The sequence below is a fragment of the Monodon monoceros genome, unplaced genomic scaffold (assembly GCF_005190385.1).
Source record: "Monodon monoceros isolate NGI ecotype Baffin Bay Population unplaced genomic scaffold, NGI_Narwhal_1 Super_Scaffold_6, whole genome shotgun sequence".
Classification (NCBI taxonomy): domain Eukaryota; kingdom Metazoa; phylum Chordata; class Mammalia; order Artiodactyla; family Monodontidae; genus Monodon; species Monodon monoceros.
The window spans coordinates 53,110,543-53,134,056 of record NW_021703783.1 but is presented as its reverse complement, the minus strand read 5'-3'; the positions used below and the strand labels follow the sequence as shown (position 1 = coordinate 53,134,056).

General features: G+C 38.9%; 1 protein-coding gene across 2 annotated transcripts in view; it reads left to right on the top strand.

Moving 5' to 3' along the window:
- CPM (carboxypeptidase M) overlaps positions 1-23,514 on the top strand; it is a 127,698-nt gene that overhangs the window by 59,534 nt on the left and 44,650 nt on the right. For both annotated transcript variants that reach the window (XM_029205689.1, XM_029205688.1), the window contains exon 8: positions 23,364-23,512. In XM_029205689.1, the coding sequence (XP_029061522.1) occupies positions 23,364-23,512 (149 nt within the window). The remainder of the gene's footprint in view (positions 1-23,363; positions 23,513-23,514) is intronic.

Genomic DNA, 23,514 nt, shown 5'->3' with positions numbered 1-23,514 from the left:
TAGTGGGTCTGGAATGATTAACATCTTCCCTGGTGATGCTGACGCTGCCCGTCCAGGGACTACTCTTCGAAGACCATTGTACTAGAGCAACACATTGCTTGTGATGATGATGGAATCCTCGGCAGGGTGTGGAAGACTCTTCTGCGTTGCCCGGGTTAGTTATTTTTCTCCATTGAGAATGGCTTGGGGGAGAAAGGTATCAGGAATTAGGGCGACAGTTATGCTACCACATGAAGCCAAAGTGGAGAATGTGTGTTTGTGTTGAAGAGGTTTGCATCGTGGGCCTGCTGCATAATTGCATAATTGCTGGATTTTCTGCATGCTTCCCACCAAAGCTTCCCACCTGCTGAAAAGAGATGGAGACGGTTGAGGTAGGGAAAAGTCAGAAGCAGAGGGGTACAGGGCTGAGAGCAAGGAAAATTAGGAGCTTCCCTTGGCCACACATCCCTACCATGGCTCCTCCTTCCCCCTTTCATATTTGACTCCCAACCTCTTCACCCCCGTGACACAAGTACACAAAGATTATTTTTGAATTGGCAGAGCTGCATCTAACCGGCTGAGACATTTATGGGGTAGGTTGATGGGGGAGATTACGAAATGTCATCTTTCTTTTTCACCAGCATCTTAATAATTTTTATTAAGCTTATTATTGGGTCTTTCTCCTTTTTCATTATGTCACCAGACTTTGTATTCTGGTATGTCTCTACTTGACTTTTCTCATGAGGCACATTTCTACTTTTACTGTATTTCTACCTATATCAACTTTTAGTGTATACTCTGTCCTTTTCTAAAATTCCTCCTTCAGAAGCATCAGCATGGGAGTGCAACTGAACACAAAATACACTCCATGAACTGCACTGCTATCTTCGGAATTTCAGTCTAGCTGGAAAGGTTATTTACCGAGCCCTGAATTAAGGTGGGCTCTGAAGTATCCTGCTGAAATAACATTGCCAGTGAAGGAGCTTTGTCAACTGTTAAATAACATACAAGTTACAGCCTAACCATTGTTATTTATTAATTTAAAGTGCTTACTAGTCCATTTAACTAGGTTTTATAAAGAATATTCATACATCTACCTATCCCTATAATCAGATGTGCACAGCTTACTTAAAAAAACATATGTATATATTAACACATCAACCCTACCCCCTGTGGTTTAAGACAGGGTTTTTTGTTTTGTTTTTGTTTCCTAGTTTAATAATGAAACCCTATTTCAAAACACTGATACAGTGTGGTTACTGTTACTTGATAGAGAGGTTCTCTCCTTATTGGTGCCCAATAGGAAGCCAAAGAGTATCTTTGATTGTGAGTAATGGAAGCAAACATCTTTTTACCGCTATTGCTCTGGTTTAAGAAAATCACTGATGTTTGTCAAGCTGCATCACATTCACTGGTTCAGTGTCACCACTTGTTAAGATGGTCTCTGAGATTTCCAGATGGGTCAAAGTCTCTGGCCTACCTTGTCTGTAAACGAAAGGCCTCCTGCTCTAATGGAAGGACTAGGCCTAGACGGCAGGAGCCTGGGTAAGGCCTAAGCTGTTCTGTCATCTGCCCCTGTGTGAAACTTTGCAAGCCACTTGTCTCGACTGGTTTTAGTCAACTGATAGCTGGGAGTAATAGCATATGCCTTTTCTTACCCCAGCTTGTTCTAAGGCTCTGATGGGGTCATTCTTTCAATTAAATCTCACTGCCAACCTCAATCTAATCTCAGGTCCTTTGGTGCTGTGTTGTCATGCTTAGAGGGTTGACTAGGCTCCTGTTGGGATGACGGTAAGGCAGACATTAAGTTGAGTGTGAATTCTAGGAATCTGGAATGTCCTGCTTGTTCCCTCTCTGGGGAGAAGCAAAGATGAGCAAGACGTGATATTACCTGCTGCTGTTCTCTCCCTTGAACTCCTCAGAGCAGATCTGAACCCAGAGGTTTGGGGGATGGCCCACAGCATCCAGAAACCTAAGCAACCTGGACCTGAGAGAATCTGGTATGTGTTGAGTTCCAGAAGCCTGTGAGACACAGATACGCATCTGTTATCAGATCCAAAGTCAGTGGCAGCTATAATCATTAGGTGGGGACATGGGAGTGAACAGTCTCCCGAGTACCACCAGCTCAGACTCTGCGCTGTGGCCAGTCCTTGCCCAGCACGGGCTTTTCATCCACAGAGCTTGATACATCCCCAAGGGAAGGAGAGCTTTACATTTCTGCCCCTCATTTCCAGATGTGGCCACAAAATTTAAGTCTCAGATTTTATTCTCCTTTGCTTATTATCTGAGCTTTTTTCAAAATTTTGCTTTTTGTTCTCCTGATGTCATAGTGCTGGCTGTCTCTGCATCTCTTTGGATCTTCTGGTCTTTTTTCAATTTTTGATTTCAGCATATAGAAATAAATAATCTCTTCTGGTAAAACAATCACTTCCTTCTAAGTGAAAAGTTTGGTGGTGCCTGGACAGAATATTGAAAAGACATATAAGATCAAAGGCAGCTTATATTTGGCAGGTGCTATGGGGTTTTCCTCTAATAGAAATTCTGTATTTAAGAATGGTCTGTGTTTGTTCAGTAACAGAGTGATATTCAGATATTCCCAGCTTGAACAATTGTCTCTAGGTTTGGCTAAGGGTCATACAGAAATGAATCTTTTAATCTTTAGAGGACATTGAATGAGAGTCAAAACTGGAATATGAAGACTTTTGGCAATCGACCTGAATCCAAATTACTCTTCCTTTTCCCACGTTTGAGGATAGTCAGACTACCAGTCCCTGGAAATCTTTGTTTAGTTTGACACATGATATAGGGGTGTTGTGTGGGTACCTAAGGCCATCCAAAAACACTGTTCATAGACTGTCAAAAAAATTCAAATCTGTTCTGTTAAAGTGTAACAACCAATTCCAGCCAAGAAGGAATTTGCAGATTTTTTTTACTTTGAAGTATAGTTGTTTTATAAGTTGTCTTAATTTCTGCTGTACAGCTATAAATATATATAGCTGAATATATATGCATATTCTTTTTCATGTTCTTTTCCATTATGGTTTATCACAGGATATTGAATATAGTTCCCTGTGCTATACAGTAGGACCTTGTTGTTTATCCATTCTATACATAATAGTTTGCGTCTGCTAATCCCAAACCTCCAATCCATCCCTCTCCCACCCCCTCCCCCTTGGCAAACACAGTCTGTTTTCTATGTCTGTGAGTCTGTTTCTGTTTCGTAGATATGTTCATTTGTGGCATATTTTAGATTCTACATATAGTGATCACATGGTATTTGTCTCTCTCTTTCTGACTTCACTTAATATGATAACCTCAAGGTACATCCACGTTGCTGCAAATGGCATTATTTCATTCTTTTTTATGGCTGAGTAGTATTCCATTGTATGTATGTACCACATCTTCTTTATCCATTCATCTGTCGATGGACATTTTAGGTTGTTTCCATGTCTTGGCCTTTGTGAACAGTGCTGCTATGAACATAGGGGTGCATGGATCTTTTTGAATTATAGTTTTGTCTGGATATACGCCCTGGAGTGGGATTGCTCGATAATATGGTAATTCTATTTTTAGTTTTTTGAGGGACCTCCATCGTGTTTTCGATAGTGGCTGCACCAACTTACATTCCCACCAACAGTGTAGGAGGGTTCCATTTTCTCCACACCCTCTCCAGCACTTGTTATTTGTGGACTTTTTGATGATGTCCATTCTGACTAGTGTGAGGCAATACCTCATTGTAGTTTTGATTTCCATTTCTCTAATAATTAGCCATGTTGAGTATCTTTTCATGTGCCTGTTGGCCATCTGTATGTGTTCTTTGGAGAACTGTCTATTTACGTTGTCTGCCCATTTTTCAATTGGGTTTTTTCTTTTAATTGAATTGTATGAGCTGTTTGTATATTTTGGAGATTAATCCCTTGTCAGTCGCATAGTTTGTAAATATTTTCTCTCAGTCCGTAGGTTGTCTTTTCATTTTGTTTCTGGCTTCCTTTGCTGAGCAAAAGCTTATAAATTTGATTAGGTCCTGTTTGTTTATTTTTGTTTTTATTTCTTTTGCCTTGGGAGACTGACCTATGAAAACATCGCTTCAATTTACGTCAGAGAATGTTTTGCCTATGTTCTCTTCTAGGAGTTTTATGGTGTCGTGTCTTATATTTAAGTCTTTAAGCCATTTTGAGTTTATTTTTGTGTATGGTGTAACAGTGTATTCTAACTTCATTGGTTTACGTGCAGCAGTCCAGCTTTCCCAATACCACTTGCTGAAGGGACTGTCTTTTGTCCATTGTATATTCTTGCCTCCTTTGTCAAAGATTAATTGACCATAGGTGTGTGAGTTTATTTCTGGGCTCTCTATTCTCGTCCGTTGATCCATATGTCTGTTTTTGTGCCAGTACCATGCTGTTTTGATTACTGTTTGCTAAATTTTTTTTAAGGTACCATGACATTTTTTTTCTTGGTGTCTCCTGCCTTAGCATCCTGAATCTTTGGTGTAAAGTCAATTTCAAAGATAGTTTAATTTTTTATGAGTTTGGGTTGGTTTTGTTTGATTTTGTTGGTTTTGAAGACGACAATGAAAAATAGAAAAGATGCCAACACACATACTGCCAGTACTACAAGCTATCTTGCTCAAATGCACAGACTTTCAAAGTGGCAGGAAGACTATAAGCTAGTTCAGAGACCTAAAAAAGGAAGAAATAACCATAGCTTCCTCCTTCATATATCCTTGCTCTTGCGGAACAAAGATGAACTGAGACCCCAGCAACTTATCCAGTATTTCTGTGTCAACTTTAAACTTATATAGTTAGTCCTTCTTTTCCTTGTATCATTTTTCTTATCCAAATAAGAAGAAAGAGAAGGATTAAGAAAGGATTAATATTCGTTGAGCCTCCTGTTCTGTTACTTGTGTTTGATCTTCACAACAATCCTGGAAGGTATACATATTATCCCCATATTATAGGTGATGAAATTGAGGCTTGGGAATGTTTAGTGACTTGGGAGCTGGGATTCTAATGTGTTGCTGCAAATGGCATTATTTCATTCTTTTTTAATGGCTGAGTAACATTCCATTGTATATATGTACCACATCTTCTTTATCTATTCCTCTGCTGATGGACATTTAGGTTGCTTCCATATGTTGGCTATTGTCAACAGTGCTGCAGTGAACATTGGGGTGCATGTGTCTTTTTGAATTATGGCCTTCTCTGGGTATATGCCCAGGAGTGGGATTGTTGGATCATATGGTAGTTCTATTTTTAGTTTTTTAAGGAACCTCCATACTGTTTTCCATAGTGGCTGCACCAATTTACATTCCCACCAACAGTGTAGGAGGGTTCCCTTCTCTCCATACCCTCTCCAGCACTTGTTTGTAGACTTCTTGATGATGGCCGTTCTGACTGGTGTGAGGTGATACCTTATTGTAGCTTTGTTTTGCATTTCCCTAATTTTTAGTGACACTGCGCATCTTTTCATGTGCCTCTTGTCCATCTGTATGTCTTTTTGGAGAAATGTCTATTTAGGTCTTCTGCCCATTTTTTGACTGGGTTGTTTTTTTGATACTGAGCCCATGAGCTGTTTGTAAATTTTGGAGATTAACTCCTTGTCAGTCGCATTGTTTGCAAATATTTTCTCCCATTCTGTGGGTCGTCTTCGTTTTGTTTATGGTTTCCTTTGCTGTGCAAAGGCTTCTGAGTTTCATTAGGTCCCATTTGTTTATTTTTGTTTTTATTTCCATTACTCTAGGAGACGTATGCAAAAAGATATTGCTGCAATTTATGCCAAAGAGTGTTCTGCCTGTTTTCCTCTAAGAGTGTTCTAGTATCCGATCTTACATTTAGGTCCATAATCCATTTTGAGTTAATTTTTATGTATGGAGTTAAAGAATGTTCTAATTTCATTTTTTTACATGTAGCTGTCCAGTTTTCCCAGCACCATTTACTGAAGAGACTGTCTTTTCTCCATTGTATAGTCTTGACTCCTTTGTTGCAGATTGTGACCATAGGTGTGTGGGTTTATTTCTGGGCTTTCTATCCTATTCCATTGATCTATATTTCTGTTTTTGTTCCAGTACCATACTGTTCTGATGACTGTAGCTTTGTAGTATAGTCTGAAGTTAGGGAGCCTGATTCCTCCATCTCCATTTTTCTTTCTGAAGACTGCTTTGGCTATTCAAGGTCTTTTGTGTCTGCATACAAATTTTAAGATTTTTTGTTCTAATTCTATGGAAAATGCCATTGGTAATTTGATAGGGATTGCATTTGTAGATTGCCTTGGGCAGTATAGTCATTTTGACAATATGATAATATTTTGACAATTTTGACAATATATTTTGCAATCCAAGAACACGGTATATCTTTCCATCTGTTTGTGTCATCTTCAGTTTCTTTCCTCAGCATCTTATAGTTTTCTGAATACAGATCTTTTGTCTCCTTAGGTAGGTTTATTCCTAGGTATTTTACTCTTTTTGATGTGATGGTAAATGGGATTGTTTCTTTAATTTCTCTTTCTGATCTTTCATTGCTAGTGTATAGAAACGCAACAGACTTCTGTATTTATTTTGTATCCTGCAACTTTACCGAATTCATTGATGAGCTCTAGTAGTTTTCTGGTAGCATCTTTAGGATTTTCTATGTATAGTATCATGTCGTCTGCAAACAGTGACAGTTTTACTACTTCTTTCTCAGTTTGGATTCCTTTTACTTCTTTTTCTTCTCTGCCATGGCTAGGACTTCCAACACTATGTTGAATAAAAGTGGCAAGAGTGGACATCCTCGTCTTGTTCCTGATCTTACAGGAAATGCTTTCAGCTTTTCACCGTTGAGTATGATGTTAGCTGTAGGCTTGTTATATATGGCCCTTATTATGTTGAGGTAGATTCCCTCGATGCACACTTTTGGAAGAGTTTTTATCATAAATGGATATTGAATTTTGTCAAAAGCTTTCTCTACATCTATTGAGATGATCATATGGTTTTTATTCTTCGATTTGTTGACATGGCGTATCACTGATTGATTTGTAGATACTGAAAAATCCTTGTATCCCTGGGATGAATCCCACTTGATCATGGTTTATGATCCTTTTCATGTACTGACAGATTCAGTTTTCTAGTATTTTGTTGAGGATTTCTGCATCCGTGTTCATCCGTGATATTGGCCTGTTATTTTCTTTTTTGTGGTATCTTTATCTGGTTTTGTTATCAGGGTGATGGTGGCCTCATAGAATGAGTTGGGAAGTGTTCCTTCCTCTGCAATTTTTTGGAAGACTTTGAGAAGGACTGGTGTTAGCTCTTGTCTAATTGTTGGATAGAATTCACCCGTGGAGCCATCTGGTCCTGGACTTTTGTTTGTTGGGAGTTTTTTTTTTTTTTGCGGTACGCGGGCCTCTCACTGTCGTGGCCCCTCCCGTTGCGGAGCACAGGCTCCAGACGCGCAGGCTCAGCGGCCATGGCTCACGGGCCCAGCCCCTCTGCGGCATGCAGGATCCTCCCGGACCGGGACACGAACCCGTGTCCCCTGCATCGGCAGCCAGACTCCCAACCGCCGTGCCACCAGGGAAGCCCCTGTTGGGAGTTTTTAAATCACAGTTTTAATTTCAGTACTTGTGATTGGTCTGTTCATATTTTCTAATTCTTTCTGGTTCAGTCTTGGAAGGTTATGCCTTTCTAAGAATTTGTCCATTTCTTCTACGTTATCCATTTTATTGGCATATGGTTGCTTGTAGTAGTCTCTTATGATCCTTTGTATTTCTGTGGTGTCCATTGTAACTTTTTTCATTTCTAATTTTGATTTGAGCCCTCTCTCTGTTTTGCTTGATGAGTCTGGCTTAAGGTTTGTCAATTTTGTTTATCTTTTCAAAGAACCAGTTTTTAGTTTCATTGATCTTTTCTATTGTTTTCTTTGTCTCTATTTATTTCTGCTCTGATCTTTATGATTTCTTTCCTTCTAAGTTTGGATTTTGTTTGTTCTTCTTTCTCTGTTTGCTTCAGGTGTAAGGTTAGGTTATTTGAGATTTTTGTTGTTTCCTAAGATTGTATTGCTATAAACTTCCCTCTTAAAACTGCTTTTGCTGCTGTGTCGTGTAGGTTTTGGATTGTCATATTTTCATTTTCATTTGTCTCTAGTTATTTTTTTACTTCCTTGGATTTCTTCAATGCCCCACTGGTTGTTTAGTAGCATTTGTTTAGCCCCCACGTGTTTTTTTTTTAAAGGATTATATCATATAGACTATATTTTCTGCTCAAAATGCAGTTAAACTAGAAATCAATAACAAATATGCAATATATATTTGGAAATTATGAAACATAATTCTAAGTAACTCATAAGTCAAAGAAGAAATAATGGAAATTAGAAAATATTTAAATCTTAATGATAATGAAAAATACTGCCTATCCAAATTTGTGGGATTTAGTTAAAACAATGTGTAGAGGGAAATTTATAGCATTTAAATGCTTATGTCAGGGTAGAAGGGCTGGTGATTAATGAATATATTATAATAGTCTCTACTGTTGCAAGATGAATTACACCAAAAGCTAATGGTGTAGAACAACAATAAATATCTATCTTCTCTCATAGTTTTTGTGGGTCAGGATTTCAAAAGCATGGCTACATGGTTCTGGCTTGAGGTGTCTCGTGAGGTTGCAGTCCCATCATCTGAAGGCTTGAATGAAAGAGAAGCATCCACTTCCAAGGTTGTTAGCTGGCAAGCTGGTGCTGGCTGTTGGCAGGGAGACCTCAGTTTCTCTCCACCTGGCCCTTCACAGAGGGCTGCTTATATGTTCTCATTAGATGGTGGCTAGGTTCTCCCAAGTGGGTGATCCGAAAGAGGAAAAGCCAGGCAGAAGCTATTCTTTTTGTGACCTATTCTTGGAAGCCACATACCATCATTTTTGCCACATTCTATTTGTGAGAAGTGAGTCACTAAGTCTTGTTCACAAGAGGCGGAAAATCAGGTCCCATTTTTTTTTTTAAGGAAAGGGTGTCAAAGCATTTTAAAACAATCACAATGAGCTGAGCACCTATTCATTGTAGAGGTGAGAAAAAAACTCTAGCAAAATAAGCCCAAGGAAACAGAAAAAAGGCAATTTTAAATGACAACGTCAGAAATTAACAAAATAGAAAACAGATACACAATAATCTGCAAAGTCCAAATTTGGTTTTTTGAAAAAGCTGACAAAATTGACAAACTTCTAGTGAGAATGAAGAAAAAAAGAGAGGAGGTACAAATAAACAACATGAGAAATAAGGAACAAGTACAGATGCTACAGAGAATAACGGGGGCACTGTGAGTATATTCTTTAAAAACAAGAGGATATTATACATAACTTTATGCCACTAATTTTTTAAAATCATAAAAATTGATACATTTCTAGAAAACTGTAACCTACTAAAACAGACTTAAGAAACAGAAAAACTGAATAATCCTATAACAATTTAAAAATCTGTCAGTAGTTTAAAATCCTCCCTCAAAAAAGAAGGTCTTACAGGTAAGCTCTACCAAGTGGAAAAATACACTAGTAATTCCAGTCTTAAACAAACTATTCCAGATTACATAAAAGGGAAAAGAAGAGGTAGGAACACTCTGTAAGTCCTTTTCTGGAGCAAGAATAACTTTGATAGCAAAATCTAAACATGTCATTGCAAAATAGGAAAATTACAGGTCAAATACATGATGTGAACATTCCTTAAGACGTTAGCAAATCAAATCAAAAGTAAATTTCTATAAACGAGCAGCAAACAGAAAGTGTTCACAGCAGCACTGCTAATAATAAATAATGGAAACAACCCAAATGCCTATCAACAGTAAAATAGATACTAGAAATTATAGCATATTAACATAATGGAATGTATTCAGCAATGAAAATCAATGAAATACAGCTACAAGCAGTAACACGGGTGAATCACTGGAATATAATATTGAAAAAAAGAAGCCATGAAATAAGATGTAATAAAATTCCATAGGATTAAGTCTAAAAACATGCAAAATGATTAAACACATATGATAAAACTACAAAATCCAGGATGGTGCTCTCTCAAAGGGAAAAGAAGTTAATAGGATCAGGGAGAGGCACATAAGAAATAACAGAGGTAACAGTAATGTTCTTTATATCTTCTGTAAGCTTCATAAGCTTTCTTTTATAGCTACTCAATATTTAATTTAAAAGCCTCAAAACAACTAACAGAATGAACAATAGCTCCTGGTATGCTCTCTTCCATCTCATATGCTCTAAATTTCTTTACAGCATAGGAAGGAGTACTGCAGCTCACCATTCTATAACAATAGGTGAGAATTTTCTCCAAGCTCTCCTGATGTTGATTTTTAAAAGAAATTTGGAATATATGCCAAATAGAACTCTTTCATAATTTTGATTATCTAGCCACATATTAAAACAACCATACCATTTGCTCTGTCATTTTAATAAGTATGTTTCTGTCTTAACCATATTCCAGCTACAAGTAAAAAAACTGGAAAGCTATTCAAGCTTTCAGTCATAATAATGTCAAAAACTGTTCTGTGGTTTTTGAATTTACCCATTCCAAATAGAACAGACAAAAAATTTTTGTTTGAATTCACTTTAACGCTCTGGTTGTTTAATCTTTTCTATTATTGTTGCAATTTGTCACCCTTAACTACCATAATACACGATTTTTAGAGCTTCATACCAAAATAACTACTTGGTTCCTTGAAAATGGAGGGGGAAGGTGGGCGGGAATCCGTGGTTTCACTGAAACTATAGCATGTGTTTGACAGGCCAAAGGAAATATTCAGGAGTAGTTCCATGGCAACACAGCTTTAGACAACAAATGAACCAAAGACTGTATATGTACTGGTGGTGATAAATGCTAAATGGCTGAGAGGAGTTCTATTTTTTCTGGTCTCTGATGGAGACCTGTTCTTTCAGGTCCAACTCTTAGACTGTTTGAGAGCTTCAAGTAATTTAAGTAAATCCAAAAGTATAAACAATATGAATAAAACATGTTTAAACCTATTATTTCAGCTTTATTGAGGTACAACTGACATAAAATTACAAGATGTTTAAAATGTACATTGTGGTGATTTGATGTATGTGTACATTGTGAAAGGATTCCACCCATCTCATTAATTAACACATCCATCACCTCACGTATTTATCCTTTCTGGGGGGAGGTAAGAGCGTTTAAGTTCTACTCTTTCAGCAAATTTCAATTATATAATACACTGTTATCACTACAGTCACCATGTTTTTCGTTAGATCCTCAGACCTTATCCATCTTATAACTGAAACTTTGTACCCTATGACCAACCTCTCTTTACTTCCCCCACATCCTGCCCTGGCAACCACTTTTCTGCTTTGCTTCTAGCCTTTGGCTTTTTTTTTTTTTTTTTTTTAAGATTTCATGTATAAGTGATTCTATGCAGTATTTGTCTTCCTCTGCCTGGCTTATTTGAGATTAATTACATTTAAAAAGTATTCCAACCCATGTCCTCAAAAGCTGTATAATCTTCCTTTACAAACCAGAGTTTTTATTTAAACTGTAAAAAAAAAATATACGTTTTGCATTTTTTTATTATTCATCAATTTTATACACATCAGTGTATACATGTCAATCCCAATCACCCATGTCATCACACCACCACCACCACCACCCCACCTCTTACCCCCCTTGGTGTCCATACGTTTCTTCTCTACATCTGTCTCAATTTCTGCCCTGCAAACTGGTTCATCTGTACCATTTTTCTAGGTTCCACATATATCTGTTAATATACAACATTTGTTTTTCTTTTTCTGCCTTACTTCACTCTGTATGATAGTCTCTAGATCCATCCACATCTCAACAAATGACCAATTTGTTCCTTTTTATGGCTGAGTAATATTCCACTGTATATATGTACCACATCTTCTTTATCCATTCATCTGTCGATGGGCATTTAGGTTGCTTCCATGAACTGGCTATTGGAAATAGTGCTGCAGTGGACATTGGGGTGCATGTGTCTTTTTGAATTATGGTTTTCTCTGGGTATATGCCCAGGAGTGGGATTGCAGGATCATATGGTAGTTCTATTTTTAGTTTTTTAAGGAACCTCCATACTGTTCTCCATAGTGGCTGTATCAATTTACATTCCCACCAGTAGTGCAAGAGGGTTCCCTTTCCTCCACACCCTCTCCAGCATTTGTTGTTTGTAGGTTTTCTGATGATGCCCATTCTAACTGGTGTGAGGTGATACCTCATTGTAGTTTTGATTTGCATTTCTCTAATAATTAGTGATGTTGAGCAGCTTTTCATGTGCTTTTTGGCCATCTCTATGTCTTCTTTGGAGAAATGTCTATTTAGGTCTTCTGCCCATTTTTGGATTGGGTTGTTTGTTTTTTTAATATTGAGCTGCATGAGATGCTTGTAAATTTTGGAGATTAATCCTTTGTCAGTTGCTTCATTTGCAAATATTTTCTCCCATTCTGAGGGTTGTTTTCTTGTCTTGTTTCTGGTTTCCTTTGCTATGCAAAAGCTTTGATGTTTCATTAGGTCCCATTTGTTTATTTTTGTTTTTATTTCCATTACTCTAGGAGGTGGATCAAAAAAGATCTTGCTGTGATTTATGTCAAAGAGTATTCTTCCTATGTTTTTCTCTAAGAGTTTTATAGTGTCTGGTCTTACATTTAGGTCTCTAACCCATTTTGAGTTTATTTTTGTGTGTGGTGTTAGGGAGTGTTCTAATTTCATTCTTTTACATGTAGCTGTCCAGTTTTCCCAGCACCACTTATTTAAGTGACTCTCTTTTCTCCATTGTATATCCTCGCCTCCTTTGTCATACATTAGTTGACCATAAGTGTGTGGCTTTATCTCTGGGCTTTCTATCTTGTTCCATTGATCTATGTTTCTATTTATGTGCCAGTACCATATTGTGTTGATTACTGTAGCTTTGTAGTATAGTCTGAACTCAGGGAGTCTGATTCCTCCAGCTTCGTTTTTTTCCCTCAAGACTGCTTTGGCTATTTGGGGTCTTTTGTGTCTCCATACATATTTTAAGATTTTTTGTTGTAGTTCTGTAAAAAAATGCCATTGGTAATTTGATAGGGATCGCATTAAATCTGTAGATTGCTTTGGGTAGTATAGTCATTTTCACAATGTTGACTCTTCCAATCCAAGAACATGGTATATCTCTCCATTTGTTGGTATCATCTTTAATTTCTTTCATCATTGTCTTATAGTTTTCTGCATACAGGTCTTTTGTCTCCCTAGGTAGGTTTATTCCTAGGTATTTTATTCTTTTTGTTGCAATGGTGAATGGGATTGTTTCCTTAATTTCTCTTTCTGATCTTTCATTGTTAGCGTATAGGAGTGCAAGAGATTTCTGTGCATTAATTTTGTATCCTGCAACTTTACCAAATTCATTGATTAGCTCTAGTAGTTTTCTGGTGGCATCTTTAGGATTCTCTATGTATACTATCATGTCATCTGCAAACAGTGACAGTTTTACTTCTTCTTTTCCAATTTGGATTCCTTTTATTTCTTTTTCTTCCTTGATTGCCATGGCTAGGAATTCCAAAACTATGTTGAATAATAGTGGCGAGAGTGGACATCCTTGTCTTGTACCTGACCTTAGAGGAAATGCTTTCAGTTTTTCACAATTGATAGGGATGTTTGCTGTAGGTTTGTCATATATGGCCTTTATTATGTTGAGGTAGGTTCACCCTATGCCCACTTTCTGGAGAGTTTTTATCATAAATGGGTGTTGAATTTTGTCAAAAGCTTTTTCTGCATCTATCGAGATGATCATATGATTTTTATTATTCAATTCGTTAATATGTCATTGATTGAATTGCATATACTGAAGAATCTTTGCATCCCTGAGATAAATCCCACTTGATCTTGGAATATGATCCTTTTAATGTGCTGTTTGATTCTGCTTGCTAGTAATGTGTTGAGGATTTTTGCATCTATATTCATCAGTCATATTGGTTTGTAAGTTTCTTGTTTTGTGGTCTCTTTATCTGGTTTTGGTATCAGGGTGATGGTGGCCTCATAGAATGAGTTGGGAAGTGTTCCTTCCTCTGCAGTTTTTTGGAAGACTCTGAGAAGGATTGGTGTTAGCTCTTGTCTAATTGGATAGAAATCACCCGTGAAGGCATCTGGTCCTGGACTTTGGTTTTTTGGAAGATTTTTAATCAGTTTCAATTTCATTACTTGAGATTGGTCTGTTCATATTTTCTGTTTCTTCCCAGTTCAGTCTTAGAAGGTTATACCCTTCTAAAAATTTGTCCATTTGTTCCAGGTTGTCCATTTTATTGGCACAGAGTTGCTTGTAGTAATCTCTTAGGATGCTTTGTATTTCTGCCGTGTCTGTTGTAACTTCTCCTTTTTCATTTCTAATTTTATTGATTTGAGTCCTCTCCCTCTTTTTCTTGATGAGTGTGGATAATGGTTTATCAATTTTGTTTATCTTCTCAAAGAACCAGCTTTTAGTTTTATTGATCTTTGCTATTGTTTTGTTTCTATTTCAGCTCTGATCTTGATGATTTGTTTCCTTCTGCTAACTTTGGGTTTTGTTTGTTCTTCTTTCTCTAGTTCCTTTAGGTGTAAGGTTGGATTGTTTGAGATTTTTCTTGTAGCTTGAGGTAGGCTTGTATAGCTATAAACTTCTCTCTTAAAACTGCTTTTGCTGCATCCCATAGGTTTTGGATTGTCTTGTTTTCGCTGTCATTTGTCTCTAGGTGTTTTTTGATTTCTTCTTTGATTTCTTCAGTGATCTCTTGGTTATTTAATAACGTATTGTTTAGCCTCCATGTGTTGGTGTTTTTTACGTTTTCTTCCCTGTAATTCATTTCTAATCTCATAGTGTTGTGGTCAGAAAAGATGCTAGATATGATTTCAGTTTTCTTAAATTTACTGAGGCTTGATTTGTGACCCAAGATGTGATCTATCCTGGAGAATGTTCCATGCGCACTTGAGAAGAAAGTGTAATCTGTTTTTGGATGGAATGTCCTATAAATATCAATTAAATCTATATGGTCTATTGTGTCATTTAAACCTTGTGTTTCCTTATATATTTTCATTTTGGATGATCTGTCCATTGGTGTAAGTGAGGTGTTAAAGTCCCCCACTATTACTGTGTTACTGTCGATTTCCTCTTTTATAGCTGTTAGCAGTTGCCTTATGTATTGAGGTGCTCCTATGTTGGGTGCATATATGTTTATAATTGTTATATTTTTTTCCTGGATTGATCCCTTGATCATTATGTAGTGTCCTTCCTTGTCTCTTGTAACATTCTTTGTTTTAAAGTCTATTTTATTTGATATGAGTATTGCTACTCCAGCTTTCTTTTGATTTCCATTTGCATGGAATATCTTTTTCTATCCCCTCACTCTCAGTCTGTATGTGTCCCTAGGTCTGAAGTGGGTCTCTTGTAGACAGCATATAGATAGGTCTTGTTTTTGTATCCATTCAGTAAGCCTGTGTCTTTTGGTTGGAGCATCTAATCCATTTATGTTTAAAGTAATTATCGATACATATGTTCCTATGACCATTTACTTAATTGTTTTGGGTTTGTTTTGTACGTTCTTTTCTTCTCTGTGTTTCCCACTTAGAGAAGTTCCTTTAGCATTTGTTTTAGAGCTGGTTTGGTGGGGCTGAATTCTCTTAGCTTTTGCTTGTCTCTAAAGCTTTTGATTTCTCCATCGAATCTGAATGAGATCCTTGCCAGGTAGAGTAATCTTGATTGTAGGTTCTTCCCTTTCATCACTTTAAGTCTATCATGCCACTCCCTTCTGACTTGTAGAGTTTCTGCTGAGAAATCAGCTGTTAACCTTATGGGAGTTCCCTTCTATGTTGTCATTTTTCCCTTGCTGCTTTCAATAATTTTTGTCTTTAATTTTTGTCAATTTGATTACTATGTGTCTCAGTGTGTTTCTCCTTGGGTTTATCCTGTTTGGGACTCTCCGCACTTCCTGGATTTGGGTGGCTACTTCCTTTCCCATGTTAGGGAAGTTTTTGACTATAATCTCTTGAAATATTTTCTCTGGTCCTTTCTTTCTTCTCCTTCTGGGACCCCTATAATGCGAATGTTGTTGTGTTTAATGTTGTCCCAGACGTCTCTTAGGCTGTCTTCATTTCTTTTCATCCTTTTTTCTTTATTCTGTTCTGCAGCAGTGAATTCCACCATTCTGTCTTCCAGGTCACTTATCCGTTCTTTTGCCTCAGTTATTCTACTATTGATTCCTTCTAGTGTAGTTTTCATTTCAGTTATTGTATTGTTCATCTCTGTTTGTTCTTTAATTCTTCTAGGTTTTTGTTAAACATTTCTTGCATCTTCTTGATCTTTGCCTCCAGTCTTTTTCCGAGGTCTTGGATCATCTTCACTATCATTATTCTGAATTATTTTTCTGGAAGGTTGCCTATCTCCACTTTTAGTTGTTTTCCTGGGGTTTTATCTTTTTCCTTTATCTGGTACATAGCCCTTTGCCTTTTCATCTTGTCTTTCTGTGAATGTGGTTTTCGTTCCACAGGCTGCAGGATTGTAGTTCTTCTTGCTTCTGCTGTCTGCCTTCTGGTGGATGAGGCTATCTAAGAGGCTTGTGCAAGTTTCCTGATGGGAGGGTCTGGTGGTGGGTAAAGCTGACTTTTGCTCTGTTGGGCAAAGCTCAGTAAAACTTTAATCCTCTTGATTGCTGATGGGTGGGGCTGGGTTCCCTCCCTGTTGCGTTGTTTGGCCTGAGGCAACCCAACACTGGAGACTACCTGGGCTCTTTGGTGGGGCTAATGGCAGACTCTGGGAGGGCTCACGCCAAGTAGTACTTCCCAGAACTTCTGCTGCCAGTGTCCTTGTCCCCACGGTGAGCCACAGCCACCCCCGCCTCTGCAGGAGACCCTCCAACACTAGCAGGTAGGTCTGGTTCAGTCTCCCCTGGGGTCACTGCTCCTTCCCCTGGGTCCCGATGCGCACACTACTTTGTGTGTGCCCTCCAAGAGTGGAGTCTCTGTTTCCCCCAGTCCTGTCAAAGTCCTGCAATCAAATCCCGCTAGCCTTCAAAGTCTGATTCTCTAGGAATTCCTCCTCCCGTTGCCGGACCCACAGGTTGGGAAGCCTGACGTTGGGCGCAGAACCTTCACTCCAGTAGGTGGACTTCTATGGTATAAGTGTTCTCCAGTTTGTGAGTCACCCACCCAGCAGTTATGGAATTTGATTTTACTGTGATTGCACCCCTCATACCATCTCATTGTGGCTTATCCTTTGTCTTTGGATGTGGGGTATCTTTTTTGGTGAGTTCCGGTGTCTTCCTGTCGATGATACTCCAGCAGCTAGTCAGCTAGTTGTGATTCTGGTGTTCTCACAAGAGAATGAGAGCAAGTCCTTCTACTCCATCTTGGTTCAGGCTATATATCCCCCACGTTTTTTAGTTTTATTTTCTTGTAGTTGATTTCTAATCTCATATGTTGTGGTTGGAAAAGATGCTTGATATGATTTCAGTTTTCTCAAATTTACCAATTTACGCTTTGTGGCCCAGCATGTGATCAATCCTGGAGAATGTTCCTTGTGCACTTGAGAGGAATGTGTATTTTGCTGCTTTTGGATGGAATGCTCTATAAACATCAATTAAGTCCATCTGGTCTAATGTGTCATTTAAGGCCTGTGTTTCCTTATTGATTTTCTGTCTGGATGATCTGTCCATTGATGAAAGTGGGGTGTTAAAGTCCCCTACTATTACTGTGTTACTGTCAATTTCTCTTTCTGTGGCTTTTAGTATTTGCCTTAAATATTGAGGTGCTCCTATGTTGGGTGCATATATATTTACAATTGTCATATCTTCTTCTTGGACTGCTCCCTTGATCATTATGTAGTGTCCTTCTTTGTCTCTTGTAATAGTCTTTAAAGTCTATTTTGACTGCTATGAGTATTGCTACTCCAGCTTTCTTTTGATTTCCATTTGCATGGAATGCCTTTTTACATCCCCTCACTTTCAGTCTAAATGTGTTCCTAGATCAGAAGTGCTCTTGTAGACAGCATATATACAGGTTTTTGTATCCATTCAGCTAGTCTGTGTCTTTTGGTTGGAGCATTTAATCTGTTTATGCTTAAGGTAATTATTGATATGTATGTTCTTATTGCCATTTTGTTAATTGTTTTGGATTTGTAGGTCTTTTTTCTTCCCTTCCTCTTTTGTTCTCTTGTGATTTGATGACTAACTTTAGCGTTGTGTTTGAATGCCTTTTCCTTTTTTGTGTGTGTCTCTGTTGTACATTTTCGGTTTGTGGTTACCATGAGGTTTTGCTATAGCAGTCTATACATAAACAAGATTGTTTTGTTTGCAGTACGCGGGCCTCTCACTGTTGTGGTCTCTCCCGTTGTGGAGCACAGGCTCCGGATGCGCAGGCTCAGCGGCCGTGGCTCATGGGCCCAGGCGCTCCATGGCACGTGGGATCTTCCCAGACCGGGGCACGAACCTGTGTCCCCTGCATCGGCAGGCAGACTCTCAACCACTGCGCCACCAGGGAAGCCCAAACAAGATTGTTTTAAGTTGCCAGTCTTTTAATTTCAAATGCATTTCCTGTATCCTGCATTTTTGCTTTCTTCTTCTCACAGTTGCTGGGTTTGATATCATATTTGTGTGCCTATGATTCCCTACCTTTATGTTTGCCTTTACCAGTGAGTTTTTCCATTCGTAATTTTCTTGTTTCTAGTTGTGGCCTTTTCTTTTGCCCGTAGAGAAGTTCCTTTAGTATTTGTTGCAAAGCTGGTCTGTTGGTGCTGAATTCTCTTAGCTTTTGCTTGTCTGTAAAGCTTTTGATTTCTCCATTGAATCTGAATGAAAGCCTTGCTGGGTATTCTTGGTTGTAGGTTATTCCCTTTCATCACATTAAATATATTGTGCCACTCCCTTCTGGCCTGCAGAGTTTCTGCTGAGAAATCAGCTGCCAACCTTATGGGAATTCCGTTGTATGTTATTTGTTGCTTTTCCCTTGTTGCTTTTAACATTTTTTGTCTTTAATTTTTTGTCAATTTGATTACTATGTGTCTTCGTATGTTCCTCCTTGGGTTTATCCTGCCTGGGACTCTCTGTGCTTCCTGGACTTGGGTGACCATTTCCTTTCCCATGTTAAGGAAGTTTTCAGCTGTTATCTCTTCAGATATTTTCTCAGGTCCTTTATCTCTCTCTTCTCCTTCTAGGACCCCTATAATGAGAATGATCATGCATTTAATGTTGTCCCAGAGGTCTCTTAGTCTGGCCTCATTTCTTTTCTTTCTTTTTTCTTTGTCCCACTGCAGTGAATTCCACCATTCTCTCTTCCAGGTCACTCATCCATTCTTCTGCCTGTTACTCTGCTATTGATTCCTTCTAGTGTACTTTTCATTACAGTTATTGTATTGTTCATCTCTGTTTGTTCTTTAATTCTTCTAGGTCTTTGTTAAACATTTCTTGTATCTTCTCGATCTGTGCCTCCATTCTTTTTCTGAGATCTCAGATCATCTTTACTATCATTACTCTGAATTATTTTTCAGGTAGATCGCCTATCTATCTCCCCTTCACTTAGTAGTTGTTCTGGGGTTTTATCTTGTTCCTTCATCTGGGACATATTTCTCTGCCATCTCAATTTGTCTAACTTTCTGTGATTGCAGTTTCCATTCTGCGGGCTGCAGGATTGTATTTCTTCTTACTTCTGCTGTCGCCTCCCCCTGGTGGATGAGACTGTTTAAGAGGGTTGTGTAGGCTTCCTGGTGGGAGGGACTGGTACCTGCCCATGGGTGGGTGGAGCTGAGCCTTGTCCCTCTGGTGGGCAAGGCTATGTCAGGGGGTGTGTTTATCAGGCAGCTGTGTGCTCAGGAAGACATTAAGCAGCCTGTCTGCTGATGGGTGGGGCTGTGTTCCTACCCTGTTGGTTATCTGGCCTGAGGCGTCCCAGCACTGGAGCCTACAGGCTGTTGGGTGGGGCTGGGACTCGGTGAGAAAATGGCAGCCTCCAAGAGGGCTCATGCCAATGAGTACCAACCAGAACTACCACACTACCACCACCAGTGGCCTTGTCCCTGCAGTGAGCCACAGCTGCCCCCACCCCCTGCTTCTGCAGGAGACCCTCCAATACTAGCAGGTAAGTCTAGCCCAGTCTATTGAGGTCACCGCTTTTTTCCCCTGGGTCCTGATGCATACAAGACCCTGTGTGCACCCTCCAAGATAGAGTTTCTGTTTCCCCCAGTCCTGGGGAATCCCTGTGACCAAAACCCACTGGCCTTCAAAGCCAGATTCTCTGGGAGCTCCTCCTCCCATTGCCAGACTCCCAGGCTGGGGAGCCTAACACAGGGCTCAGAACTTTCACTCCTGTGGGAGAACTTCTGTTTCCAGTTTTTGGGTCACCCACCTGGCATGTATGGGATTTGATTTTATTGAGATTGCACCCCCTCCTACTGTCTTGTTGTGGCTTCTTCTTTGTCTTTGGATGCAGGGTATCTTTTTTGGTAGGTTTCAGCATTTTTTGGTCAATGGTTGTACAGCAGTTAGTTGTGATTTTGGTGTTTCCATAAGAAGTGGTGAGCTTACCTTCTACTCCGCCATCTTGTCTCCTCTCAAGTAACAGTGAATTTAAATGCACAGTTCTGGAGGTTGGAAGTTCAAAACCAGTCTCACTGGGCTAAAGTCCAGGTGTTGGCAGGGCTGGTTCCTTCTGGAGGCTCTCGAAACATCTAGCTTTGAAAATGAAGGGGCTCACATCCATGAGACCCACAAGGCTATAGCAAACTGAGAAACAGTTCTTAAAGACTTACCTGGCTACCCCCCAGGACCCAGCACTAAGGCAGCTGACTGAAAAGTGCCCAGTCTTTCTGTGAAAGAGGCATATCTGCTTGTCTGAAAGTTTCAGTCTGAGGGGCAGTCATCTAATTTAACATACATCTAGGAGCCAACTGAAATACTCTCCAAAGATGGATGCTTGTGGCTGCCATCTTTGCCCTGTCCCTCCACCTCCCTCCAGGATCCTGGAATCTCCTGGAAAAGAGTTTGTGCACTCGTCTGGTGCACTGTTTTTTGCAGTTGCCACCCAGAGGCTACCCCTTGATTTCCTGGGTCTGTTGGCCAGCACGTCTTGTGTTCATAAATCCCACAGAACTGTAACAAACAGAGAAGGAGTTCTTAACCAGCTACACTCAGGACACAGTGGAGAGGCAGCAGACTGAAAACCCAGTCTTTCTGTGAAAGAGGACTATTAGTTTATCTTCATAGCTGTGGCCTGAGGAGCAGAATTCTAATTAAATACACATCTAGCGGCTGACTACAATCATTCATCAGAGGCCACTGGGCACACCATCTTCACTCTCAACCTATGCCGTACCCCAGATCACCAGTGTCTCCAAGAAAGGAGCCTGTGTACCCATCTGTACCCCTTGGCTTTTTTGGCTACTGCCCAGAGAACACATCCCTTGATAGCCTGGCTCTTGGCCAACATGGCTTGTGTTCATGAGTGCAAGAGATGAACAAAGCGAACGAAGCAAACAAAGAAATGGTTCTTAACTGGCTGTCAGTCACCCCAGGGCTCAGTGCAGAGGGAACAGACAGAAACACCCATCTCCCAGTCTTCCCCCTGAAGAGGTATATTTGTATACTTTCGAAGCTGTGGGTTTGGCTCCCAATCTGCCTGAACCTTTGTGCTGACTGAGATACTCCCCTTTGGGATACTGACAGGTCTTGGCACACCCTCAACTACTGGAGCCATTAATACTAAAGTAAGCTTCTTGGATAATCATAAAAGTTTGAGAGAAAACCCAGAGCTGGGGCAGGGTTGAACAGTAAGTTCACCTCTTACACAAAGCCACTCCTTCAAGACTGGAAGAGATGGTTGTTTTATATAATGCATAGAAACCAACACAGAGAGTCAACACAGAGGAATATGTTCCAAATGAAAGAACAAGATAAAACCCCCTAAAAGAGCTTAATGAAATAGAGGTAGGTGATTTACTTGATAAAGAGTTCAAAATCATGGTCATAAAGATACTCACTGAGCTCAGTAGAACTATGCATGAACAAAATGAGAATTTCAACAAAGAGAAAGAAAATATAAGGAAGTACCAAATAAAAGTCATAGAGCTGAAAAATACAGTAGAGGAGTTCAACAGCAGACTAGATGAGGCAGAAGAAAGGATAAGTGAACCTGAAGACAGGACAATGGAATTCATCCAATCAGAGCAGCAAAAAGAAAAAGAATGAAAAAGAGTGAAGATGGCTTAAAGAACTTATGGGACAACATCAAACAGACAAACATTTGCATTATAGGGGTCCCAGAAGGAGGAGAGAGAGAAAAAGGGATATAAAACTTATTTGAAGGAAAAATGGCTGAAAAGTTCCCTAACCTGGGGAAGGAAGCAGACATCCAGATCCAGGAAGCCTGGAGAGTTCCAAATAAGATGAACCGAAAGAGACCCACATCAAGACACACTGTAATTAAAGTATCAAGAGTTAAAGACAAGTAGAGATATCACCTTACCCCTGTTAGAAAGGCTATTGTCAAAAAAGACAAGAAGCAACAAGTGTTGGCAAGGATGTGGAGAAAAGGGAACCCTTGTGCACTGTTGATGGGAATGTAAATTGGTGCAGCACTATGGAAAACAGTATAGAGATTCTAAGAAAAATCCAAAATAGAACTACCATATGATCCAGTAATTCTACTTCTGGGTATTTATCCAAAAGAAATGAGAAAACTAACTTGAAAAGATATCTGCACCCACCATGTTCACTGCAGCATTATTTATAATAGCTGAGACACAGAAGCAACTTAATTGGATGAATAAAGAAAATGGTATATTTATACAATGGAATACTATTCTGCCATAAGAAGAAATCTTGCCATTTGTGACAATATGGACAGACACTGAGGGCATTATACTAAGTGAAATATCAATAAATCAGAGAAAGACAAATAGCTTATGATGTCACTTATATGTGGAATCTTAAAAAAAAAAAACCAACTCATGATATCGAGAATAGATTGGTAGTTGCCAGAGGCAGGGGGTGGGGAAAAATAGGTGAAGGCAGTCAAAAAGTACAAACTTCCAGTTATAAAATAAATAAGTCCTGGGGATGTAATGTACAGCATGGTAAATATAGTTAAATACTATATTGTATATTTGAAATTAGCTAAGAGTAAATCTTAAAAGTTTTCGTCACAAGAAAAAAAATGTGTATGTTAACTGGGCATATTGTGGTGACTGTTACACAATACATATATTAAATCATTATGTTGTACACCTGAAACTAATATGTTATATTTTTATTATATCTCAATTTTTTTTAAAGTTTACCATCCCTTCTGAAACACTCAATTAACTCAAAACAGCTAATAAATATTGAGGACATTTTTCTTAAATAATTACAAGAATTTTTTTTCATATGCCATAAAATGTGGCATTAACATTTAATTCTTTTTGTCTTGCAGGTGTAAAGGGTCAAATTTTTGATCAGAATGGGACTCCATTACCCAATGTAACTGTAGAAGTTCAAGACAGAAAACATGTCTGCCCCTATAGAACCAACAAATTTGGAGAGTATTACCTCCTTCTCTTGCCTGGGTTCTATGTAATAGAGGT